Here is a 19,075-nt window from a genome sequence, read left to right as displayed (position 1 = left end):
TAATTGTATTCCAAAACCCGGGGGGCAAAATACAAAAAGTTCTCAGCCCAGAAGTACAAAATCCAGTCTCTAACTCTGCTCCCTTAGGTGTGACATCCTTACACTTCCTTACCTACACTAGCACTGCCTACAATCAGGGGAGCTCCACCCAACTAAATTAGGGTCCAGCAGCCTAAGCACTCTATGGTTAAAGCAACTTCCTTTAGTCAACTGTTAGAAGGTTTATGCTTCTTTGATTTAATTCCAGTCCTGAAACTCATTCACCAAATTAGCCAGTCAGTACTGGCTTACAAGATCATCAATTTAATGTTCCTCTTTTATTACTCAGAGTCCATCCAGAATAATAATTCACCTCATACCTTTTGAGGAATGAAAATAGCATTAGACTCAAGGAGTATCAACTGGTCTGCTTTTGGCAAACTTAAAGACAGTTGAATTCCTCTGTTTTTGTTATATTTTATCTCCTGAATTTGTGATCTGTTTTCTAAACTCATCATCCACTGCCTCCTGTTTTTGTAGTCCAGAGTATCTCACCCTAAAATTACTTCTGTTTTTTGTTCCATCTGTTAAATGAAGGGATTGTTTGAAATGATGATTAAGGTTCCTTCTAGCTCTGGATCCTAGGATCTTCCTAAGCTGGAATCAAATTTATATTCCTACAAACCCGAAGGTTTTTTAAAATGAATATTGTTGTTGTTGTTGTTGTTGTTGTAATCTAGTTTTATTTTTATTTATTTATTTTTAACACATATTGTTTTATGAATCATGTTGGGAGAGAAAAATCAGAGCAAAAGGGAAAAACATGGAAGAGAGAGAAAAAAAACAGAAAAAAGAAGCATGTGTTGATTTACATTCAGTCTCCTTAGTTCTTTTTCTGAATGTAGATGGCATTTTCTGTCCAAAATCTATTGGGATTGCTTTAGATCACTAAACTGCTGAGAAGAACTAAAATCTTTCATAGTTGATCATCGCACATTCTTGCTCTTCTTAGTGTGTATTCCTGATTCTGCTTGTTTCACTCAACATCATTTCGTGTCAGTCTTTCCATCCCTTTCTAAAATTAGCTTGTTCATCATCTTTTATAGAACAATAATATTCCATTATCTTCATATTCCACAGCTTGTTCAGCTATTCCCCAATTGATAGGCATCTACTCATTTTCCTACCACAAAAAGAGCTGCTACAAACATTAAATTAATATTGTTACACACAAAGGAACATTCATTTTACTATCTCAAATGTCTTTCAAATCTATTCCATACCTGCACCTAATCTTAATAGGGAAGGAAAGAGAACAGGTATTTATTAAGCACCTACTATATACTAGGCAGAGTGCTTGGGGCCAGGAGGACCTGAGTTCAAATATGGACTCATTAGTTATATGACTCTGGGCAAGTCACTTGACCCTGTTTGGTTTAGTCTCTCTGTAAAATGAGCTGGAAAAGAAAACCACTGTAGTATCTCTGCCAAGAAAACCCCAAAAGGGGTTCAACAACAAATATTCTAGGCAATTGAATATGTTTAACCTATATCGGATTGTTTGCTGTCTTGGGGAGGGAAGAGCGAGAGAGAAAGGGAGAAAAATTTGGAACACAAGGTTTTGCAAAGGTAAATGTTGAAAACTATCTTTGCATGTATCAGGAAAAATGAAATCCTATAACAAATAAAATAAATATTCTAGTCACTGTGCTAAGCATTTACAAATATTATTTCATTTGGTCCTCACAACAATCCTGAGGTGTAGATCTTATTGTCTCCAATAAATGGAAGCTAAGGAGGACAGGATTTTATGAAACTATATCATTTGATTCCTGTCTTGTGGTGGGTACTCACATCTCAGTGCCTTGAATTATGAAGCATTTTTAGTCAACTGAACTGTTCCATTTATATAGTAAAAGCAAAATATTTGTCATCTTCAATGTGCAACTTTCTGGATGTTAATGATTCTACATAGAAATGGGGAGATTGTTTCAGGTGTTAGAGAATAAATCTTAATATCATGGATTATTACAGTTTAATAATCTCCCACAGCCCACTAATTTTTTTTGCAAAAATGTTTGTCATATGTTTTATTAGCTTTTTATGTAAAGGGAGTTTCTTCTGTTGCAGGTCATCTTTATTTTGTCATTTCTGAATAATGAACTATGTACAATCTTTGAATCTTTATGTCTCTCTTGTAATGAGGCTGTTTTAAAAACAACTTATAGTGAAGTTTTCTTAATGAATTTGACTTTTTCCCTGCATTATAGGAATTTCATTATGATTTATCAGTTGAGATCCATCCAATTATTATGGTGAGTTCCCAATTAGAACCGAGTCTTTATTAATAGAATTATAATGAGACCATGAATAGAGTACCTAAAGTGCTGAGGTATAATGATTCTGTCACTTTTTCCTTCTTTCTGGCTCATTACTGTTTTTTAAAATTTCCAAATGAGTAAGACAAAAATTGTGGAACCTTGTTTCCTGTAAAGTAACAATTCTTAACCTTTTTTGAACTTTTTGGCAGACTAGTAAAACCTGTAGACCCATTCTCTCTGTTTTTAAATGTGCAAGATTCATAAGATTATATAGAAAATCAATTAGATTAAAATACAATTATCAATGTATTTTTTAAATCTAGGTTTAGATTCCTTGTTCTAAAGAGGATGGGTCTTTTACCAGGTTCATAATAGTTTATTTCAATTCATTGTCTTTATGCTTCTCATTGGGGTTCATAAGCTCAAAATTAATCTTGACTCCTCACTCATCCTCATCCAGTATATCTAATTAGTTGCTGTCATATACCCACTCTTCTCTACTGTAGTTGAAGCTACAGTCAGTTTCACCTATACCCTTCTCCCTGTCTCAGTCACAACCTTCTCTCTTCTTTGAAATTCTTCCTTATACCAAAAGCAATGTCTTAATGCATAGGTTTGACAATGTCATTGCCTTCTTCAATAAACTCTATGGCTCTCTATTGATCATTTGATTTTAAAACTTTTCACAACCTAGCTGCCCCAACCTACTTTTCCAGTTTTTTTATAAATTTTATAAATTTTTATAAATTATATTTCTTTATGTACTCCATGGTCCAGTCAAAATGTCCATCTTTTTGTCTCTCGTAAATGGCACTACATCTCTCATGTGCTTGTCTTACTTTTGCCTTGGCTGTGACCCATGTATGGAATTTATTCCCTCCTCACTCTTAATTCTTGAAATCTTTTGTTTCCTTGAGTTCAAATCTAGCCTCAGACACTTAAAGATGGTACATAGTTTTCTTTTATGAAAAGATAATGTCCCAAATTTGCTGACTTCTTCTATGATCATAACTAGCTGTCATTAATATGCTGCGTAGAAGATATTTTCTTTCTTTTTTTTAACATTCATTTTTTCATTTAAAGTTCCAGTCTCTCCCTTTCTATTCTGTACCACTTTAAGATGTTTAAGATGTACCACCTTTTCTTTCTTGTTTTTGTATCACTATTACCCCAAATTTCCTTCTACCTCTTTACCACCTCTTCTTCTACCCCCCCAGTAAAAGCGTTCCATTATTACAAATAGTTAAGCAACACAAAATACACACATTGGTCATGCCTGAAAATTTTCATTTCATTCTTAATCTCTTTGCATTTGTTCCCTCTCTGTTAAGAGGTGGAACATCTGTTTCATCATCTGTCTTCTGGAGTTGGTTATTGCATTGACAGAGTTAAAGTCTTTAAAGCTGCTTTACTTTTGAAATATAGTAGTTATTTTAAAAAACTTCCTCCTAATTTTTCTACTTCATTTTGAATGGGTTCATAAATGTCTTCTCCGACTTCTCTCATATGTTCCTTTTGTTATTTCTTACAGAACAATTGTATTCCATCTCATAAACCAAAATTTGTTCAGCTAATCTCTAATTGATAGGTATCCTTCTTGATTAATTCATAATAGAAAGTACTACCAAATTTTTGAATCTAGATGTGTTCTTTCCTTCCACTTTCGATCTCTTTGCATAGTGTTGTTATCACTGTACAAGAGGGTCAAGAAAGAAAGAAAGAAAGAAAGAAAGAAAGAAAGAAAGAAAGAAAGAAAGAAAAGAAAGAAAGAAAGAAAGAAAGAGAAAGAAAGAAAGAAAGAAAGAAAGAAAGAAAGAAAGAAAGAAAGAAAGAAAGAAAGAAAAGAGAAGAGGAGGAGAAGAAGGAGGAGGGAGACAGAATGCAAGAAAGAGAGACAGAGGCAGAGAGAGTGAGTGTTAGTTTACAATCTAGTCATAGAAGATGACAGACTAAGGCAGGGGAGAGAAGGTAGCTGATGAGGGGACAACAAAAAACCAGCAACATCTTAGAGAAGTGTAATCAGATGAGAAAAGAGGAAATGTTCTGAGCTAAGGTCCTTTAAGTTCCTTAATGAAGGTTTGAGAGGTCATGACTTCATCCTTCAATTAAGGGGACAGAATGTGGTGATGAAGTGGTATGCAAAGATGAATTGGGTCTTGCAGGATGATTAGGTTTTTCCAATAATAAGGTTCATTGGATCATGATTGAGAAGTCAGATGCTCTAGTTAATTAATCTGATACATGTGAGGTGGAAACACAGTTGTTTTAAATTGCATTTCTCTTTTTAGTATTTTGAAGCATTTTCTTTTTTTTCTTGAAAAGTTTCATTTCTTTTGTTGAAAACTGCCTTCATTTTCTTTGACCAGTTATCTATGGGAGAATCCATCTTGTTCTCATATATTTGAATCAGTTTTCAAATATCTTTGGTAATCGATCTTTTTGAGAATAATTTGCTACAAAGAATTTTTCCCAATTATCTTTTCACTTCTAATTTTAACTACATTAATTTTGCTTGTGTAAAATATTTTCAATTTTTACAATTAAAAAAACACATTTTATTTTCTGCAATCCTCTCTATTACTTGTTTGGTTAAGAACAACTATGTTGGTGAAAGCTGCCTTCTTTACTGCTCCTCTGATTTGTTTATAATATAGTCTTTTGCATCTTTGTCATTTATTTATTGTATATCTTATGAGCTGTTAGTCTAAACCTAATTTCTGCTAGACTGCTTTTCCCCCACAACTTTTGTGGTATATTGCGGTCTTATACCAGTAATTGATAGCTTTGTATTTATTAAACCAAGTGTTGCTATGCTAATTTGCTTCTGGACTTTGTATACCTAATCTGTTCAGTTGATCGAATTTTCTTTTTTTTTTCCTTGTGTCTTTTTTTTTTTTAATAGCTTTTTATTTACAAGATATATGTCTGGCTAATGTATTGAAAATTGCAAAACCTTTTGGTCCAATTTTTCCCTTTCTTCCCCCTACCTCCTTCCCCAGATGGCAGGTAGACCAATACATGTTAAATATGTTAAAGTATATGTTAAATACAATATATGTATACATGTCCATATAGTTATTTTGCTGCACATGAAGAATTGGACTTTGAAAAAATGTACAATTAACCTGTAAAGGAAATCAGAAATGCAAGCAAACATAGATAGGAGGATTGGAAATGCTATGTAGTGGTTCACACTCATTTCCCAGAGTTCTTTCACTGGGTGTAGCTGGTTCTATTCATTAATGAACAAATGGAACTGGTTTGGTTCATCTCATTGTTGAAGAGAGCTACATCCATCAGAATTGATCATCACATAGTATTGTTGTTGAAGTACATAATGAATTGATCGAATTTCCTAGTGGTTTTTTTTTAACTAGTGTCAAATAATTTTGACTATTTTAGTTCAAAATCTAGTTCTGCTCGATTTTTCTTCCCAGTTTTGTTCATTATTTCCTTAGTGTTTTTGGCCATTGGTTTGTATTTGCCTCATTCTATAAAATAACTGTCAGTTTGATTGCTGTGGTACTAATAAGTAAATTAATTTACATGGTACTGTCATTTTTATTATATTGTTACAGCCTAACCACAATTGAGTAATATTTCTCCAATTATTTAAAGCTGTCTTTATGTTATGTGGTTGTATTCATATAATTCTTCTCTATGTCTTAGTAGGCATACGTCAAGATGTTTTATACATTGTGAAGTTATTTTGAATATAATTCCTCTTTATGTATTCCTGCTGTTTTGTTAGTAATATACAGAAAGGAGTGTGATTCATATGTGTTTATTTTGCATTACTTTGCTGAAATTGTTTCAATTAATTTTAGTTGAGTCTCTAGGCTTTTTTATGCAGGCCATCATATTATTTGAAAAAAGTGACAATTTTATTTTCTCTTTGTGTAGTGTTATTCCCTCAATTTCTGTTTTTTGTCTTAGCTAGCATTCCTAAAACCATATAACTTAATAGTGGTTGTTTTCCCTAAATCTTATTGAGGAGTCCTCAAGTATTACTCCATCACAGGTAATATTGACTCTTGGTTTCTAGAGCAATACTATTTAACAAATGATTGATTTATTCCCATAGTTATTAATATTTTTTCAACATGGATATTGCATTTTGTCAGGAGTTTTTTTCCGAAGGTATTGAGATTATTTTATTTCATTTGTTATAAATATGGTCAAATTTTCCTAACACTTTACCAACCATGCATTACTGATATAATTTCAGTATAGTTGTAGTGTATGATCTTTTTAATTTATTACTGTAACTTATTTTTAAATATTTTATTTATTACTTTTATATTAGGAAAATTTGATTATAATTTTCTTTCTAATTTAAGTATCAAAACTTTTCTTTATCAAAGAATTTTATAAAAATTCCTTCTTTTCTTGCTTTGCCAAATATTTTATGTAGCGTTGGAATTAGTTTTTTTCTGAAAGTTTTAGTAGAATCCATTTGTAAATGGAGCTGGCCCTAGTTTATTTTGTTTTGTTTTGTTTGTTTTTGCTTTTTAGGAATTTATGACTTTTTAAATTTATTTTTCTGAAATGGGTAATTTAAAAATTCTTTCTTATTCTGTTAATGTGTTTTATATTTCTACAAATACTCATTTCATTTATCTTTTTTGGCATATAATTTCTAATAATTTTCTTTATTTCTTCATCTTTTATGAATATTCATTTTTTATTTTTGGTGCTACGGACTTGTTTTCCTTATTTATTTAAAAAAAAATTGATTAGCAAATGGTTTGATTTTTTTCATTTTTCAAGCCAATAGGTTTTTGCCTTTAATTTTGTTTATTTCTTCTTTGATTTTCACAATTTTTAGTTTGCTTTTATTTGGGGTTTTTGATTTCTTGCTTTTGTCATTTTTTGTGGTTGCAATTCCATACTCAGCCAAAAAATATGTTCTTTCTCTCTTTTATTGATGACAGTGGTTAGAATTATGAATTTCCCACAGACTTCTTTGGTTACATTAAAAAATATTGTTATTCTGCCTCATCAATTCTATGAGGAAATTATATTTTTTCTACTATTTTTTTGACCCATTAAGTCCTTAAGATTAAATTATTTAATCTCTACTTAGAAAGCAGTAAAGTGGTATAGTGGATTGAGTGATGGATCTGTAGCCAGAAGAACTAATTCAAATTTGTCTTCTGACACAGGGCAAGTCAACTTGCAACCTCCATTTTCTCCTCTATAAAATGAGGGAGATAGCAGCCATCTCCCAGCATTGCTGTTAGTATTAAATGAAATAATATTTATAAAGCATTTTGTTAGGCTTGAAGCACTATTATAATAGGTGGTGGCAGTGGTAATATATCTTAGCTTAAAATTCTCATTTTTATTTTACTTTGGTCATTAAAGAATGTGCTTTTAATTTTCTGAATTTGTTTTAGGAAATGTTTATGCTCTAGCAAATAGTCCTTTTTTTTTGTCATATGCAGCCAAGCAATATATATTTTCCTTTTTACTTCTATTTTCAATAATCATCACCTATCTTATATAACTTTTCAAAAATTCTATTCAAATAACTTCTTTATATGGTCACTAGATTTGTCTAGGCCTAAAAGGAATATAGAGATCCCCACCTATTATAATTTTGCTATTTATTTTTCCCTATAATTTGATTAACTTTTCCTTCATGTATTTAATTGTGATGGTATGCAGTTTGGTCCAGATAAATATTTTCTTGTCTGTATTTACTTTAAGAATAATGTAGTTTTTCTTTCATCTCTATTGAACACATCTTTTTATTGCTTCTTTTTCTGAGAATCATCACCATAATATTACCCAAAATTAATATAGCACTTACTATGTATCAGGCATTGTGCTAAGTACTTTATAATTATTATCTCATTTGAACCTTATAACAAAATAGAGAGATTGGAACTGTTATTTTCCTCATCTTATATATTAGGAATTCGAGGGAAACAAATAAGGTTAAGTGACTTTCCCAGGGTTACAAAGCAAGTAAGTGTCTTTGGCCAACAATGAACTTGGGTCTTCTTGATTCCAGGCCTATCACTCTATCCACTGCATTATGATTTTTATGTTTTATCTTAAACATAATTCCATTCTAGCTCTTTGTTTTAACAATATGTGAATGCTATTTGAAATGTTTTTCTTTTTGATTCTTTTGTTCTTATCTCATTTACGGATAAGTTCCTCCCATTCACATTCATTATGTGAATCACATTTTTCTGAGGATCAGTTGTATAATTCCTTGCATCATATCCTCTTATAATTTTTTTACTTTTGCCCTTCTCTTGTCCCCCAAACTTTTTTTTCTAGGAAGATGATAAAAGAGATGGAATATGATCAATGCTAGTAATTTATAATTAAGACACTCTTTTTCTTTTTCTTATTTTATTGCTCCCAGATCCCCAATCATTAATTCTTGCCCTGTATTTTCTTTTAATCTCTCCTTAAGATCTACCTTCCAAAGTTAATATTTGTTTTGCTTGTGATTCTTTTTTTCTGAATTTGCTTACTCTCTGAAATCTTCACTTCCACTCTTCCTGTTCCCACCTATTTAGCAGTTCAAGTTAATATATATCTATATCACACCAAAATCTGTGTGTGTGTGTGTGTGTGTGTATTCAACAATTTGTCTAATTCAGTTGAGTGAAGTTTACATGACTTTCACTCTTCCTTGATTTTCTATTTGTATATTCTTCTCATGCAGTCCAATTATAAGAAATATTAAGTTCTACCCCTTTCTTCCCTGGTGTAATTCCTTTCTTATCTCTTTTCATTCCTCTTTTAAAACAATAATGACACAATAAAACTACCCTCCTGTCTATCCCCTATATCTTATTTAACTCTGCCTAAGACCATTGGAAGATTTTTGTAGGAACAGTTTATTTCTTCTCCTAATTGGATCTAAGTATTTCATCATCATTTAGTCTCTTCCTAATGTTCAAATATATTACTTTTCTAAGTTTCTCTTGATTTCTTGTTTTCATTTCAAAGTTTTTACTTACTTCTTGTCTCCATTTCTCCTCCTCCTCCCCAATAAGCTTCTAATGCAGCATAAATTATTCTTGGTTGAAAACCTTTAGAACCGTAGTCTTTAAATCTCCTGTAACATCCTTGGTCATAGCAGTGATGACTTCCAGCCCTTCTTGAATCTCCCCAGTCTTTCTACCTCCTGGAACTCCAACCACCTAGAGCATTCACTCCTAGAGGTCAAAGAATTATAGATGTTAGATGCCCTTGGAGAATATCTTCTGAATACACTGGCAGTTTTCCTGTATTCTTGTTAATTTCCTTGGCAAGATGTCTCTCCCAGTGCCCACAGGCCATCTTTTTGTGCAGTCTTGGACTAGATGGAAGAAGCTGTTTTTTTCTCTTTTCATTTCTTGATTGCTACCTGATCTTATGCCCCTTTTGAGAGCTTTACTAGAGTACATGTGGGAGAGCTGAGCTTTTAGACTTTCCCTGTCCCCATATTAACTAGACTGATTCCCCTTCAGAATTTCCATCCTCCAAAACTCCTCAACTTTGTTTTCATTAGCTCTTTTATTAGTTTCTCATGTAGTCATTAAATGTGCTGGGGTTATAAGTCAACTCTTTGTAGAGAGACTGGCTTTTCAGATCATCATTAATAATTCATAGACTTCATGGAATTACATTAAGTCCTTTTAAACAAATTTCTGGAATCTGAATGTATGCACTCTTATTTCAAATTCTAACATGGACAAAAACAATTCTAATGATGGCCTTGCTGCTTCAGGTGATTTATCCTTTAACAAAGAAGTGCTTGCATTATATCTCTCTCTTTTTTTTTTTTATGTCCCAAATAAGGGCAATTAAAAATCTATCATATAGCCTCAGAGTTAGTGGTGCTGATTATTTACAGGCTGATGGGAAGAGTTAGGGGAAAAACCGTTCCCATTCAGCAGCTAAATGTGGCAAGAAAGATGGATGAGTGTGTTGTTCATCTACTATGGTTTTCCAGGTTTGCCCTAAGGAGCTTCATGAATCTGTTATTAAGCAATGTGTTCCCTACCTCATCACTGAAGTCATAGAAAGAAAGTAAGATGTATGGTCATTGCTATTAAGATTCAGTGTGTGTGTGTGTGTGTGTGTGTGTAATTAAATTGAATTCATCAGAGACATGGATGCAGATATATAGATCTAAATGTGTATCTGTATTCTGCATCTGCTTATCTGATAAATTCAATTCAATTAAACATTTATTGTCTGCTGCATGCAAAGTCATGTAGGTATTGAGAGTAGAAAACCTTATCTAGTGATTTTGATCCATTTGTAATATCTTATTTTTTCCCCCTCTTCCAAATTCTATCTAATAATCTTGAGGGATGAAAGACACACATTTTAGAATTTATTTTATGTACTAAAAATATAGCTTATATAACCTAGAATTTGTTAGGTTTTTTGTTTTTGTTGGTATTTTGGGGGGGATTTTTGTGTGTTTTTTTCCCAAAAAAGCCTAAAAGAGAGACTTAACTTCTGTTGTAAAAAAAAATCAGACAGCCTATTGTGTAATTTCATTCCTCTCAGTTTGAATTTCCTACCAACTCCCACTGGATTCAATATTCATAAAATATAAAGCAGCTGGTTTGATCAGCAGGCAGCTTAATTCCTTTAATTACTAGGAGTCTGTCAATATTCCCAGAAATTTAAGTCCATTTCATATATGGATAGAATTTTTTTTAGCCTTGAACTTATTGAAAGATAAGTTTAGAATTTTAAAATAAAATTATTTTTAAACTATGAGTTCCACATAACACAATAATGTTGCATTTTTTGGAGCAGGATAAATAGAAGATTTTTCTTCAGTTCATATGTCTAAGATCAAACTTTAAATGACATTAAATAATTTATTTTTTTATATCTGAGTGGTGGTACTCATCCAGTGAGAGCCACAGATCATCAGCCATCTATATAATGAATGACCAATGACTTGATTCCAATAGGCTAGTTGCAACTATTGATTAAAAAAAAAAATTTCTTGGTATGTTTAAGAAATGTAACAGCAGGTTTTTTTTTTTCTGGTTGAATGTTTTTGCTCCATAGTAATATATTTTGACAGAATTACAAACTGATATTCCCAATTTGGAGAAGGCAGTAGCATATACAATGATTCTAGAGCCAGGAAAAAATAGAACATGGAACTTGTAGGGGTAGAGACACAGGAAGGGAACATAACAAAGGTCCAACCAGGCAACAGTTCACCTAAATTACATCATAATCTGAAGGAGCCTCAACTTTGAGGTACATAGAGAACAATTTGGACATTATCTTAGTAAGCTAAACTCTTTTACCCTGATTGCATTAGTCATGTAGCTGGTTCTTGAACAGGGCAAACCCACATCTACTATCTCTACTTCTTGGTAGATTCTCAGATATTTAAAGACATTGTTCATGTCCCCCAAGCCTTCTTACATCCAGGTTTAAACTTTCCTAGTTTTTAGATGCCCCTTATATGACAAAGTTATCAAAACAGTTCCAATGAACAAATCTATTTATTTGTTTACTCTTACATGACAAATTAGGTCTACAGTGGAGTGATCTGGTTTTGTTGTGATATATAAAATCCTGTTGGGTTTTTTTTTGAGTACTATATTACATCCACCACATGCACACTTCATTAATTTATCAAAGGCCTGTTTTTAAATTAGCTTTCCTGAGAATAATAATAATAAAAAAAAAAAACCTGGCAAAAGTAATGAAAGAATCTAAGGTTTTTTTTCCTCAAAGGTGGAACAAGAGAAGATGGCACTGAGCCTAAGGGGAACGATGGGAAGTGATATTTCTGTTTTTTTCTCAGATTTATTCTGCTGTTACTTCCTATATCTCCTTTCCATCTTCCTTTCTCATCTTTTGAACAAGCCATTCAACTGCCTTACTCTAGAAGAAACTGATGGCTCAATGGATAGAATGTTGGAAGTCAGGAAGATCAAGTTCAAATCCAGCATCACATACTTACAAATTGTGTTATCCTTGACAAGTCACTTAATCCTTTCTGCCCCAATTTCCTCGTGTAAATTGTGGATAATAATAGCACTTACAGGATTTTTATGAGGGCCAAATCAGATAATTTTGGAGGGCAGCTAGATGGTGCAGCGGATAGAATGCCGGCTCTGAAGTCAGGAGGACCTGGCTTCAAATTGGCCTCAGACACTCAATATGTCCTAGCTATGTGACCCTGGGCAAGTCACTTAACCCCAATTGTCTCAGCAAAAAAAAAAAAAAAAAAAAATTAGATAATATTTGCATCAAGCATAGTATCTAACACATAATGGTACTAAATAGTTATATTTCTATAATGCTTATTCTGTACATAATGAATGTAGAATACTGTGTTAAGTACTGTAAAAGATACTGAAATTAGATAAGAGTACAATATAAACTTTAAAGAGTTTATAGATTAGTAAGAGAATAACATACCAAGAAGGGTAATTATTTATTATACATGATATTACATGTTAAATGCATTAGAGAATTAAAGAGGAAATTAGTAAGGAAGATTTGAGGGGAAAAGTCTAACCATTTTCTCTACCTTAGTACTTTGAAAGAAACATTTGGATCTAGTGGAAAGAGCATTGAATTTGGAATGAAAGGACCAGAGTATGAAACCCAGTTTTTTCATTCTTTTGTAAAATTGGAAGAATTAACTAATTATTAGAAGTGCCTCCCAGCTTTAAACCTATGATCATCTGTTTCATGGGATTTGATGTAGTATGCAGTATCTCAAATACTAATATATCTTTGCATTTCTCTAGATTTTTTCTGTGAGATCATTACAGAGTGAGACAATGATCTCATTGTATATATTTATTTGTTATTTTTTATTGGTTCCTTCCTGTGATTTGTTTTGTTTTTGCTTCTTCCCTCCTTCAGTGCTGTGATCTTGGATACCATGCCAGTCTGAATAGAGCCTTAAGAACATATCTCTCTGCAGAATATAACCTTGAAACCTCCAGACATGAAGGCCTGGATATCATAGAGAATGCAGTTGATAATTTAGAGCCTCGGAGTGATAAACAGAGATTCATGGAGATGTACCCTGCTGCCTTCTGCCCACCAATGAAATTTGAGTTTCAGTCTCACATGGGTGATGAGGTCTGTAATTGCTGTCTGCTTGAACTAAAGAAAGTGATTCTCTTCTTCCCTTTTTCAACACTTGTACCAATCCAGTCCAGTCTACAGTCTTATTCCATAGTTTCCCAAAAGGCTATCATTAATGTTCTTAGTACTCCCTCTTACATTATTTACAATATTATACAAAGTCCAACTAGTACTGATTACCATTTTTAAAATGTCATGTGGAGAACTGATTTTAAAATGGCAGAAACTTTGGAGAAGGAAAACTATTTTTATAGAAACATGTCCCCAGAGGAAGAACCAAAAAATTACAGAGAAAAATATTCTGCCTTAAATTCCTATTATATCCATTTTCTCAAAATTATAATTGAAGTGAATTTTAAGAATTAATTGTTTACATTTCTGCCATTATATGATAATTCAAATCATGATAGCTACCATAAAACAAATTGTTTATTACTATGTAGAGCAAAATAGACCAAATGTACAAGATAATACACAGAATGGAGGGGGGGGAAGATCTCAATTACTGCATATACTGACAAGACTGTAATATATGTATTGATAATTATGTCACCTATGGAGTTTAAATTTAATATCATGCTTTCATATAAGGTTTGAAAACAGAAAATTGTATTTCTTAAGTATTTCTAATTTATTTATCATTTTATTTTTTTCTCGGGATGAAGAATTGGATTGGAAATGCCTCAAACCAAGAAACAGAAAATTCTGAGTAGAAAGATAGTTGACTTAAATGTAAAGTACGCTTTTTATGGAAGCAATGATTTTATTTTTGCCTTTATGTGTCCTGCACAGTACCTTGTAAACAATAGGCATTTAAGTACTTATTGAATTGAATTGACTCGGGTGTTTTACCATCAAAATGGAAGTGGTTTCTATATTTTTATTTTTCAACATGACCAAATTTAAATGGGCTTGGGATGAGAGCATGTTTTAGACTAAAATGACTAGAGCCAGTATCTCCTGAACTCAAAAATAAACTCTATATTTTATTTTTGAAACTGAGTGAATCTAAAGCCTTTCTCTACCCATCCTCAACTGCAAAGACTAGACCAAACAATTCTATGATAATTCAAGAGACCATAGAGCATTCCTACTCTTCATATAACTCCTTCAGAGTGCAGAGTAGTAATCCCAGCTCTGACATTTACAACCAATGTAATCTTCAATAAGTCATTTATATCTCTGGTCCTCAATTTCTCTAACTGTAAAAAGAAGAGTTTGAACAAGTTTATCTTTCAAAGTTGTTTGCAACTCTATATAAATGTACCTGTAAACATTTCTGGGTTAGAATATAGGTCCAATGGGACTTTTTGAAAATTTAGTGAGAGAAGGCACAAAATTTAAACAGATAAAACCCCAGTGAAAAGTACTGACATTAGAATCAAATAGATATTGCTTAAATCTCTTTGTACCAAAACCTAAGCCTCGGTATTTATTAGATTGTGAGCTCTTTGAAGATAGGGACTCTTTTCTACTTCTATTTGTATTAGCACAGTGCCTGGCATCTAATAGATACTTAATAAATACTTATGTAATTATGATACTTAATTAGCTCAGTGTGGCCCTATGATTCAACAGATCCTTAGTCTAGTTGAAAGATAACATATCAATTTATCTTAGATTTTGTTCCCCTTAGTGTGAATCTCTTTGAAAACATTTTTTAGTCATTAAGAAAGTACCTGGAGCAGGAACTTTAAATTAGGATCTAAGTTCCAGGCATCTTTAAGCGAGGTTCTACCTGGATGCTGCTCTCTTGGTGATACCTGGGCCAAATCACTGCATACAGTTCTTGCCTTTTATGTAAGAGGATCAAATTTTAAATTGAATGATCTGTCTGTTAAAAGATGATGTATAATGGGGGTTTTAAGGAACTGACAGTGACTCATTTGGTATTTAAACAGTATGGTAAGAATCTCTGCCTTCTTAAATTCAAACACAGGCCTAATGATGCTTTATGATTCCTTCTTAGGTCTGTCAGGTAAGCGCCCAGCAGCCAGTGCAAGCCGAACTCATGCTCAGGTATCAACAACTGCAATCACGACTAGCTACGCTCAAAATCGAGAATGAGGAGGTGAGATTCTTTCTGTGGTATGTTTTGAAACTCCCATGACAGTTGCAGTGACATTGGTCACTGCGCCACATAATGCATTAGAATATTAACATGCTAAATGAAGTGTCTTTATAATACAAAACATCCACTGTAGTGTTTATCTCTAAAAATAGTCGCATTATGTATAATCAGTAAATCTAACAGTCTTATGTGCCTTCTGTAGCTAAAAGTGTTGGTCTTGAAGTTAATACCCAAGTTCAAATCTTAATCAAGTTCGTAATAATAAATAAAAATATATTTGTAATAATAATAAATGTTTAAAATAAATTTATTAATATTTAATTAATATAATTAGATTAGGATTTTATATTAACATTAATAAATTATATAATATATTAATAATTATGTTAGATGTATACATATGTATATGTTCATATATTATAATATGTTAACATATACATATCTACTATAATAATGTTAGTCCTAAATGTTAGCTCTTATTATCACAAAATAATTTTCAGAGATCTCTGCACTTAGATATAATTGCATCTCTTTCTTCAAAACATCAGGAGCCTGTGATTTTTCTTCCCTCCATCTATCACAACCTTCCAACATCTTAGTAGATGTTCTTCATGAGATATTAATATCCAGAAGGTCATTACTTGAGCCTTGCTAAATCTAGCTAAGCTGGTTCTCAGATGACTGATGTGACACCCATCACTGGATCTGAATCTTAAGCCTTTTGCTTAAATTATGTACAATTTTGGAAAATTTAGCTTAAAGATAGCCTTGAATTCTTGAAGCTACAGATAACAATGCAAGTTTAAGAAAATTCTACGAAGTTGAGAAAGTTCTAGCTTGTGGCTTTAGTGACATCCTATAGCTACTAACTAAGCACAGACTTAGCTAGGTACAAAGAGACCATCTTTGAAAATTGGCTGGTGGGTCACGATAGCCAAAAGATTTATCACATCAGAAACAGATTATGGGTATGGGGATGGAGAAGGAAGAGATTGAATATACCAGCCCTCTTCTGTTTCTTTAGTGATGGTGATCAAATAGCAGAAAATAAGGTAGAGGGGAATTAAGAATGACACCATTTTTAGACACTTTAAAAACATTGATTACTTGCTAATACTTGAAAAATGCAGGACAGGTAGGTGATGCAGTGGATGAAGTACCGGGACCAGAGCCGCAAAGATTCATCTTTCTGAGTTCAAATCTAGCCACAGACACTAACTGTGTGACCCTAGACAACTCCCTTATCCCTGTTTACCTCAATTTTCTTATCTGTAAAATGATCTGAACAAGAAAAGATCAAACAACTTCAGTATCTTTGCCAAGAAAACCTCAAATGGGGTCAGCATCAGACATAACTGAAAATGATTAAACAACTGCTGTTCTAAATGTATACAACCCAAAACCTTATAAAAACACTAAGAGGAGAACTGAATTGCGTACATATGTGAACATTCTCATTTTAAGCAAAACCTAGAGATTTTACATTGTAGCAAAATGAAAGGAATAGCTCGCAAGTTTTACTTAGAAAGGAACATTGAATGGGTGCTATTTCAGACAAACTGAGACCTAGAAAAGACTTTAATCTAAAAAAAAATCAAGATCATCCACTACATCTCAGGCCATCACCAAGACTTTCATTTTGCCACCAGAATCTAATGACTGGAGGAGAGAGTGAGGCTGACAACATTGTGCTCACTTAAATCCAATTCACTTGCAAGTCAGGTCTTCGAGTACTAAGAATGAACAACATCCTAAATAATCAACAATCAAAAAATAAGAGAGACCAAAAGGCTGGCAGACTGCTCAGATACCTTATAATCATCATGATTACTTTCTCAAGAAGTACCAAATACCAGGAAAAAACTGAATATTAACATGGAAGTAAACGTCAGAATTCACTGGCTGTGTGCAGTTGTATCTTTGATGCAAAAGTGAAAATCAATACTAAATTAGGGAAGAAAAGGGTTTATAAAGATGAAACTATGTGCATTTGCTACAGCTATTTAAGTATTGGGAAGGGGCAAAAGTAAAGATATTTACTCTAGCTATCAACATTTCTTGGAGAAATATAACTGACACAAAATAGTTGTCTCTATTGCTCATCATGTTTTACAAATTAACTTGTCTTAGTTGGTACAGTTTGTAATTACTGCATCTCTTTCTTGGGCAGGAAGATCAAATGTTTGCCATCTAAGGCAGTTTCTGGGTTCTTTTGGTTTGTGATGTGATTTTTTTTTTTTAAGTGAGCTGGTTTTAGAGCAAGAATGTGGTTTAAAAAGATGGAAACCTCAAGTGTTCCAAATTATTGAAGGTTTAAGTTACTAAAGCTCAGTTAAGACTTCTCATTAAATCATCCTTTATTACACAGGTATCTATAATTATTACAAATAGGAAGGTCTCTGATGCATTCTTCATGAAGGATGTGTGGAAAAACATGAATAAGAATCACAAAGGATTGAGAATCTGGAGATGAACAGCCTGGGACAATCTACATTCAGTCCCCACCTTGAAGGAATTATAATTTCTGAACCATTGATGGATAAATGTTGAAAGTGTTCCCCATTTAGACACAATATTGCTTTCTATTATAAGACTCTCACCCTATGTCAGACCACATAAATAATATTTATCATAAATGTTTAAGATCTTTAAGTTCATGTTTTATTTCTGCTTTTCCAGAATAGTGCATGGCATGAGCATAGGCCCATACTTTGACAATGAACATGTGTTCCATAAAATGTGGAATATAACATAATTCATCCTGTCAGTAAATTAGCAAATATTTTTTAAAGTACCTACTATGTGCCAAATATTGTGTTGGACATCATAAAAGTCCTTGCAAACAAGGAGCTCACATCTTAATGGGGGAAACAATATGTGTATATTCTGGTGAATCAGACAAGGTAATTTTTAAAGAGAAAGGGAAGGTTATGGAGTTTTCATTTTTTACAAGTATTTCATTTGATTCCTGGAAAGGAGGTGCCATTGTTGTCTACATTTTATAATTGAGAAAACTTTTTTTATTATTGAGTTTTATTTTATTTTTACTTATATTTTGAGGCCTACAGAAATTAAGTGACTTGCCCAAGATTATATAGCTAGAAAGTGTTTGAGAATGAATTTGAAGTTAGTTCTTTCAGACTCCAGAAAGTGGCCCATGAACTGAGTCTTGATGGAAATAAGAGTTTTCAACCAGTGGATATATATCCCAGGCATGGGGAAACAGCATAAAGGTGGGAAATGGAGTAAGGAACAATAAGAGGGTCAGTTATGACTAAACTATAGGTGCCATGTGTGAAGAGGAGTGATATCTAATAAGGCTAAAATCCTAAGATAGGTTCAGGTTTCAAAGGAATTTAAATTTCATGAAGAGATTATCTATTTGCTCTTAGAAGTAATTAAGAGCTCCTGGAGTTTGATGAAGGGAAATGTGCATGTTGGGAAGTCACTAGTAACTGTGGGAAGGATAGATTGGAATGGGTCAAATTTTAAGGCAGGGATCCCAACTAAGAGACTACTGTGATAGACCAGTCCCAAGATAAAAGGGATATGTGAAGTGACATCTGTGTATATACAAAAAAAAAAAAAAAAATGAGGGTTGCAA

General features: G+C 32.7%; 1 protein-coding gene across 3 annotated transcripts in view; it reads left to right on the top strand.

Annotated features, from left to right (window-relative positions):
• The window catches only part of SRGAP1 (SLIT-ROBO Rho GTPase activating protein 1), a 309,032-nt gene that overhangs the window by 219,914 nt on the left and 70,043 nt on the right, over nt 1-19,075 (top strand). For all 3 annotated transcript variants that reach the window (XM_052001387.1, XM_052001388.1, XM_052001386.1), the window contains exons 7-8: nt 13,173-13,394; nt 15,370-15,471. In XM_052001387.1, the coding sequence (XP_051857347.1) occupies nt 13,173-13,394; nt 15,370-15,471 (324 nt within the window). The remainder of the gene's footprint in view (nt 1-13,172; nt 13,395-15,369; nt 15,472-19,075) is intronic.

This window comes from Antechinus flavipes, chromosome 5, assembly GCF_016432865.1.
Source record: "Antechinus flavipes isolate AdamAnt ecotype Samford, QLD, Australia chromosome 5, AdamAnt_v2, whole genome shotgun sequence".
In the NCBI taxonomy this organism is placed as follows: Eukaryota; Metazoa; Chordata; class Mammalia; order Dasyuromorphia; family Dasyuridae; genus Antechinus; species Antechinus flavipes.
Note: the sequence above shows the minus strand (reverse complement) of the source record. Positions and strands in the feature narration are given on the sequence as shown.